The sequence below is a fragment of the Fistularia commersonii genome, chromosome 8, assembly GCF_037954325.1.
Source record: "Fistularia commersonii isolate RoL2024-O1a breed Wild chromosome 8, RoL_Fcom_v1.0, whole genome shotgun sequence".
Lineage (NCBI taxonomy): Eukaryota > Metazoa > Chordata > Actinopteri > Syngnathiformes > Fistulariidae > Fistularia > Fistularia commersonii.
Genome location: NC_141291.1, coordinates 9,432,219 through 9,440,552, shown reverse-complemented (window position 1 = coordinate 9,440,552; position 8,334 = coordinate 9,432,219). Strand labels below are relative to the sequence as shown.

The window sequence follows — 8,334 nt, the reverse complement described above, 5'->3', positions numbered from 1 at the left end:
CCTTCATTATCATCATGTTTCTTTAAAAAAAGACAAAAATAACAAATAGTAAATGGAGAAAAAAAAATAAGACAGACTAACTTAAGTTTCAATTTCTTCCTTGAATCACTGAGAAAAAGATTTTGTTTAGAATATGTGCTTCAGTGAAGCTGGATTGTTACAGCTTGCTGAAAAACTACATTTTACCACAATAGTAAAAGTTGCAAAACAGAGTAAAACAATTTTCAAAAACCTTGTTGAAACAATGCCTCCAAGTATTTTAATTTGCCCACGATGCCAGCATATGCATGTCATCATCATCCTCCAACTTTTTCTTAGTTGCTGTAAAAATAGAAGGAAAATTTCAAAATTAGCATAAATACATTTTTTTCATTTGATAGTACAAGTTATCACTATACTTCCAAGCAAATGGATTAAGTACTTCGATGGACAGGAAAACCTGCTGTACAAGATAGATATCAGAATTGGTAGATAAAACAAGGTTGGAAGCAAAAAACATCTTTCCTGTATCAGTATAACAAAGATATAACCAAGATGAATGTGTCAAAAGACGATGTAAGCTCAAACAGATGAGGTGGAACTACTACTTCTTCTTAACCTTTCTGCTTTTCCCTTTAGGGATCACCACAGCAAATCAACCTTTTCCATCTAACCCTATTCTCTGTATCCTTCTCTCTCACACCTACTAACTTCAAAACCCCCTCACTATGTCCATAAATCTAAACACACAAAGTGGAGCATTGGTACTTAAACTTCCCTTTATATCTTTTCTTGGCATGCTCCACATCCCTGTCCCCTTTCATAACAATTTAAATCACCTTGTATACATTTGCACTTTTTGTGCTTGAAAATAACACTAAGCTATTTTAATTCAGTGGAGATGGCGGCAAATTTTGATTCAACAACTGTAACATGGCAGCTGTCAAGTACTGAAATGTAAAACATGTAAAAGAAACGACAAATAAGTAATAGCAAATCAAAAACAAGCTCGTGTGATGTTACTTATTGCAGCTTGTACTGAGCAAACGTTCCCTATAAGCGTTTCATATAATCATGCATTAAAACCGACAAAATAAATTCACCCCATGAATTAAGCTTTTGAAAGGAGTCGCCATCTAGATGAGGTTTTGTTTTTGAATGTCATGCTCTGACTTAAATCAGTTGTTTTGGCCTGTGATTAACATTTTTTTTCCTAAAAGTATACAGCAAGGCAAAACATACTTGCACGATGACCCCGCTGTGCTGAAGGCAGCTTGGAACTCGGCACAGAGGGCAGTCCACCCATACTCTGAAGGTTCTCCTCAAGGCCCTCCTGTTCCAGTTCTTCTAGCTCTGCCAGCAGCTCATCCTAAGAAACAACACCCAGTCACATGTTTAGGGAGAAATCTGACATGTATAAGAAACCATTTAGCACCAAAAATCATAAATAGAGAAAAAAAATGGCAGATGAGATGAAGAAAAAAATCAAAAAGAAATTTAAGATAGTTAAGCTGAGAAAATGCGTCCACCTCGTCAAATGTCTCGCCATAAGGTCTGGAGATTGCGTCACTGATCTCCCGGGCAACATCCTGCTGCTCTGTGATGTCCTGCATCAGGTCATCAATCTTGTCAATATCCCTGACACCAAGTAGACAGAGATAAAAAGGCTTGAGGTGAAATCAATAGGCAGATCATTCAGTCTCTAACCCATGCGTTTCAGTGAAAGCTTTTTTTCCCCCAACAGGTATGCTGATTTAACAGCCCTCTGTTGGCTGCTCCTGCTTCTTACAGGTTATCCTGGACACTTTTCATGGCCTTGGCAGCAAACCCCATGTTCTTGAGGACTTCAGTGTTGGTGTGTGAGTTTTCCAGCGCTTCTCTTTGGAACTCAATGGTGGAGAGTGTGCCGTCGATCTGCGTGAGCTGCTGCTCAAGGCGCTTCTTCCTCTTCAGGGCCTGAAGAGCGGCTTTAGGAGAAAAGAGATATCTGATTGGTGGTTGCACATCTTATTCTACACCTCTACATTTTGATTCATGATCAATTTCAAAGAAATTCTTCCCTTTAGTTGATGTTTTTATTTGTCACGGGTAAATTAACTGGCTATGATGCATGGTTATAGAAATGGAAACAAAGGGGGCATTTGTATTTAGCACATTAAGATACTTGCAGCTTTATCACAACTCAAATGTTTATCTTGTCCAGCACTTCAGCTGTTACATAATTTCCATACTTTAACATCCATCAGTCATAACATCTCTATCCTGATACTGAATTGTAGACCAACAATAACCCGGACAGAGCATAAAAAGCTGCACTCATTGACAATAGCTGTGTGTCAAAAGTGGAATGAGTCTGCATCATCTGGGCAAGAGGAAGCGAGCATCCATCAGCGATCCAGCAGGCAGGTTTTCTGCCATGAGGCACTTCACCACCTTCACATCAGGCTAAATGTGTCAACAACTTCTCTTGTGATTGTGTAGTATGTTCTTGCTAACCGATGAGTCATTTTTAAATTATTATTTTTTAAATTCAATATTTCTAGGTAATATGTAATTTAGTGCTTAAAGTTTCTCACCTGTCATGATTCTTGCCCGATGACTTGTTTAATGAGGAAATGAGGAAAACAATAGAAAGGAAACAAGCAAGAACAAAACTATTGAGTGGACACACACTTGGGTGCCCGTGCATTCTGGATCTCTGCCACCTTTGCAGATTTTGCACAGATTAAATCGTGACGTTGCAAAAACACGTTACTCCCTATCACTTTGAGGATGCTATTTGAAATCCATCGGTTTAAATCCCTCATTTCCCACCTTCTGTCGTAAAGATACTGTTTTCACAGCGGATAAAAATTCTTTCAAAAAAAAAAATTCCTGGAGACCAGATACTCACAGACACAAAAATTTGCAGGTCTGAACAATTAAAAATAAATCAATAAAATCATGAAAATTCAAGATTCTCGGTGGCGGTTTAAATAAAACTGAAATAAGGTAGGTGTGAAGAGGAAGGCGCGAGAACAGGTGACCGACTGCTGCACATACACCCGACGAAACAACAACATACCACGTTTATTTTTTGTGCCGTGCTTCTTGGCCGTTGCCAGTTCATGTTGTATTTTCTTCTCTAAGTAATCTTGTTTCTTCGTCAGCATTTCCTCAGTTTCCCGGAGTTTGTGGATGGCCTCCTGTGCCGAAGGCCCATTCGACCGGTGGTGTTTCGACGAATATGAGCTTGAGCTCCCCTTAAAAAACTTCGATATCTTGCTCATTTTGTTTTAGCCACTTCTCGATCCCCCGTTGCAACGACTGCGTGGAAAACGACTCGATGTGTTTCAAAAGAAGTCTGTCTGGCGAGTGGATTTTCCAGCTCTACCTGGTACGTGCTTTCCATTCAAAGCGCACCTTGAACCACACCTCTGTGCGTCCGCCCTGTGACGTCACCATACCTGACACTTGGCCGAGTGGAAACTGCTGCTACTAAGCTTTACCATATTTATTTATCTTATTCGTAATATTAAAGCGAATACGTTTTACACTCACTTTTTTATTGCTGTGCTAATGAGATTTTACTTGCAGTGCATTTCGGATTCCCGCATGTATTCTTGTCGATACATAAGAAAGTTACATTCTAATGAAATATGAACAAAAACCGAACAACACAAATTATAATTGCTAGCTAAATAGAAAAATTAACAATTAATATTCTGGGAATAATGATGGTTGGGGTTGAGTGGGAAAGTTGAGATCACGTGACATCATCCCAGGTCAGAGGTCATGTTGACATCGGAGCGTTACAGCTAACCCATGGCTGAACTAGACATCGGGAAGCACTGTCAGATCGATTCGTGCAATCAGAAAGGTCTAGTTTTTCTCTGTCTGTTAAAATATTATATTATTTATTGCTTGCTAGAGTATATACATGTTTATTTGTGGTTTTGTGTTTACAAATTGTATGCATCGTGTTTTAGCTGATCGCACTAGCTAGCAAGCTAGCCACTTGCTAAATGATAGTTTTAACCACAGTGGAGATAATCGAAGGGCTCCAAATAAACAAGGAACAGTCGTATGTTACATACGTTACTATAATGAATATATTAAAATTGTAAGTGTTAAATATAAAAATTAAAACATGGCTTGTCAACATCATGCTCTGACAGCCACCGAATGTGTTTCTCAACTGACCAATGCCTTTCCCTTATTCATTCTAGACTTCCTCCCATTTGTTTGTGATTCCTGCAGTGGTGTTTTCTGGTAAGAAATCGCATATTGAATGAGCACCAAATTGTAATTATATCATATTATGAATAATACAGTTCACGGACTCCATTTAAATACATAGATTTAGAGACACAACATAGAATAAGGAAAAAACCCGTACATATGCTGTATAGTTAGGGATGGGTGATGGATCAAAAAAGTCGACTGAGTTGAGGTTTGAAAAAAAATCGACACAATGAAATTGCTCTAAGAATAATCCTCAGATGCTCAACAGAGATATTACACATATCTCTGTTAAGCATCTGGTGAAGAGCCTATGTTTGTTCAAAATGTCATGCAAGTGCAGAGATAAGTGTAATATCTCTGTTAAGCATTTGAGGAAGAGCCTATGGTTGCTAAAAATGTCATGCTAGAATACGTTTTATATACTATGTGTAAAATGAATCATCTTTATTTTTGGAGCATTTTTGGTGTGCAAATTTTTTTCAAACCTTTATTTAGAGACATATCACACACTTTTAATGCAATTATAAGATTTGTTTGTAGCTTATTTTTGCTTAATTACATTTTGACTCATATTTACTAAGCATGGTATATTTTCGATTATCGTGTTGCAATGAAGGGGCAAACAATCAGACGTTTTTGCTTAATGTTAAAAAATTAATTTAGGACTTCTTTTCTTTGAATGGGTAGATATTTATTCTGTAAAATTCAAGTCTTCCACTACACAATTAATGCTAGGTTTAATTAATTTATCTTGAAATTATTTTTGCCTCAGTAGCTGTGAGAGCCTGGATAGATTGTTGTACATTTTGAGAGACTCATCAAAAAATATTGTCTTATTTATTTTAACAGACAATATTAGCAAAGTTTCCAGCCAAAATCAAACAAGAATAATCAAGTGTATTTGAGTTGACTAGAAAACATAGACAGATAAAGATTCTTGACCCCAGTCATTCTTGTAACATCAATTCATTGTCAGCAAAAAATACAGTTTTTATTAAATCTCAACAGAAATCAAAATTTTCCATGTATTATTTGTAAGGTTTTTGACTAGTCTTCTCATTTTGCCATGTGTTAGCATCATCTTTTATGTCTGAATCAGTGAGTTGATCACAAGTATTTTGTGTTTCTTGTAATAAAAAACATGAAATAATTATTCCTGACAAGTAAGTAGCCAGACATCCTCAAATAGAATACTGCTGCAGTTATAATCTAATTTCAATATTAGTTTCCTTAAATCTATGTTTGTTTTTTCTCCACGTTATGAAACATGTACCGTATATATATCATTTTGGAGGATTATTTTCTTCTATTTACTTCTGCATTTAAGTTGCCCAGTTTTGCCACAAGCGCATGCACAATTATTCAAAATCAAAATGAACATACAAATATACCCACAATCTGCCCATTCTATCCAAACATACGTACCTGGTACCTTTACTTTGTAACGTACTTTTACAATGGAATTCATTATTTTCAACCCTAATTTACAATAATTGGGCTTAAAAAAAACTCTTGTCATTTAGTAACAGTTTGTTCCATGGTTAGAGCAACATATTTGCACTCACGGTGTAATAATAATAATAACAATATGTTTTATTCAAGGCGCTTTAGCCTATTCCTCCTACCCATTGTCACATGATTTTATTGCAGACGTATCTTGTTCTCCTTCAATGTCCTTAAGTCTCGTTTTTATCAAAAATGTATCATTATTTGTAACTTACAGCTTAGAGCACAGAAGCAGAGAGACCCATTCATGCTCAGAGGTAGGCCATTATTTGGTGATACTGTCAATAGACGTTTGTGTCCCTCTGTTCTGTTTTATATCATGGGTTTCTTTTACAGTTGAATTTTCTCTGTTTATTTCTCATCAGTCAGTGAAAAAGGATCCTCGGCCTCAAGGTGGCTGTACCTCAAGTTATCCCTGCACTTTTGAAGACTGTAAAGGAAAAGAAGTGTTACCTGTAATTTGTCCACAATGTGAAAAACAATTATGCTTGGCGTAGGTTTGCAGTTTTATTCTTTCATTAAAGCAGCATAAAATGGTGCCTTCGGAGCTGCCAGAAATGCTCATTCTGACCCAAGATATTTTTTATGTTAAAGGAACATGTGAACCACTCATGAAAAATTTAAATTCTTTACTTACAGTCATCGTCATCAAAATGATCACAAGTGTGAGAAGTTGGAGGTCCAAAAGCCTCGCATGGCTGCAACCAGAGAGCTCGTACAAAAGATTGTGGGTAAGTAAAATTGATAAAAATTATTGAAGTTTTGAATTATGCAAGGCTAGTGATAGACTTTCCAATTTGTCTCTGCTTCCTCCCACATGAGATCTGTATTTAATAAAACCTAATCATTTTGTATTCTCTAGTAATACATAATATTACATAATAATCCATCACATTACATTTGACACTTTTTCTGACAAACCAGAATCGAAGGACAAATCAAAAGATAAGGGGCGCCGAGGGTCAAAAAACAGCGCAACTGCAGCCAAGGTAGCATTAATGAAACTAAAGCTGCATGCTGTTGGAGATAAGGGACTGCCACAGGTAAAATCTCCATCTTACTTTTCTTTTTCAGCATGTATAACTATAAACTTTAACAACATCCCCTCCATCCCCCCACCCCCCGGTTCCTTTTGCTTTTCCAGACTGAGAGAACATATTTTCAGGTGTATCTTCCCAGAGAATCCAAGGACAATGCGCTGGCCATGTTCTTCTGTTCCAAATGGAGTGTTGGAAAGGTGGTTGATTATGCAGCCTCCCTTGGTTCCCTCAAGAACAACAATAATGTCCTGACAGCTAAGGTAAGCGCTGTGGTGCTCAAAATACAGATTTACACATCTTTTTGCTCATTTCTTGCATTAATGAGGTTGGATGTTTAAAAAGAAAGTGTTCTCTATGCTGTTCTGCAGAAGCTACGGCTATGCCACCCTGAGACAGGTGAGGCTTTCCGCATGGATGAAACCCTGGTCTCACTGCTTTCTTGCCAAGTGTCTCCCTTGCACAATGGGGGTAATGTGATCCTGGAGTACCTGAGCAATGACAGTGCCGGCGTGGATAATGTTTCTCAGTATTTTTCACCTACCTGAATGGCTTAGCCACTGAGTTGATTATTTCAATATGCAGCTTTTATTTCTGGCAATAAATCTTTGGAATATCAGACTTTGACTCAATAAATTATTCCGTCTTGTGCGCAGCATGACTTGTTATCACGTTAGGGGTGTAATCCTCAGATCTGATAAAACATTAGATGATAAATGATGATTGATGTCATTTCCAGTAATCGATTTGCATCATAAAAAAAATGTGACAATACTTAGGTGCTTTTAAAGGAAAGCAGAACATGTTCCCTGAAAACCATATTGTATTTTCACAGATCTATAACCAACTAGTCAGTCCGTAAACTCGCTTCTATTTTTTATTATAATCATGTTCCTTTACACCATGAAAGACAGTTAATTAAATCTGTCAGTATGCTTGGTGGATGTCGAAGCACTACTTTATAACTGCCATGAAGAATGAAGAAACTAGGCCAACCTCCTTTAAATGTAATTTCAAATACTTGTATCACATACAGCATTACTTTTTAAGGCTAGTATTAAATAGTAACAAAATTATGCCATGACCACTTCATGAGTCTTATGTCCCTTAGATGTTTACTTCATCTTTACCCTGTAACGCTTATCCTCTGTGATAAATTAATCTTAGGGATTTCAAGGAACTATGATAGTCCTTCTTTGGCCCCACAGTCAGGAAATTCAAAGTGGTAACCACAGCAAAGACACAAAGGATTGAACAAAATAAGTTATACAAACATCCATGTAAATGTAAGTATGCATGTTAACATGTCTGTACATACAACTGTAGTTACTTATGTACACAAAACGATTACAATACATAAATGTGCAAAAGACTGTTCATAATGACCTTCAAGCCTTTCACCCGTGAGTGACACTTTAAGATCTATTAAAAGCAAATCGGCATTCATGCAAATCACAAATATCTACACTGAAGAATGTAAAGAAGAATATCATTGTAAGAACTGCACCTGCAAGCACGTCTTCTGGAGCAAGTGATATCAGTCACCACTCGAAAACCGGTCAAGTAAGTACTAAGCCACGAAAATGAA

At 37.0% G+C, this 8,334-nt stretch overlaps 2 protein-coding genes across 2 annotated transcripts; one reads left to right on the top strand and one right to left on the bottom strand.

The window, feature by feature from the left end:
* Window positions 1-78: 78 nt before the first annotated feature.
* On the bottom strand, window positions 79-3,351 carry chmp4c (charged multivesicular body protein 4C). The gene is made up of 5 exons (XM_086150340.1): window positions 3,044-3,351; window positions 1,769-1,946; window positions 1,509-1,617; window positions 1,222-1,348; window positions 79-321 (listed from the first exon to the last, which is right to left on the bottom strand). Exons 1-5 carry the CDS (start codon window positions 3,246-3,248, stop codon window positions 260-262), a joined length of 681 nt encoding a protein of 226 aa, XP_086006466.1. The 5' UTR covers window positions 3,249-3,351; the 3' UTR covers window positions 79-259.
* Window positions 3,352-3,742: 391 nt separating this feature from the next.
* zfand1 (zinc finger, AN1-type domain 1) lies at window positions 3,743-7,367 on the top strand. Its single transcript, XM_086150339.1, has 8 exons — window positions 3,743-3,838; window positions 4,188-4,230; window positions 5,927-5,966; window positions 6,075-6,202; window positions 6,349-6,440; window positions 6,634-6,752; window positions 6,854-7,009; window positions 7,118-7,367. The coding sequence occupies exons 1-8, from the start codon at window positions 3,784-3,786 to the stop codon at window positions 7,292-7,294; spliced, it is 810 nt and encodes a 269-aa protein (XP_086006465.1). The 5' UTR covers window positions 3,743-3,783; the 3' UTR covers window positions 7,295-7,367.
* The last annotated feature ends 967 nt before the right edge of the window (window positions 7,368-8,334 follow it).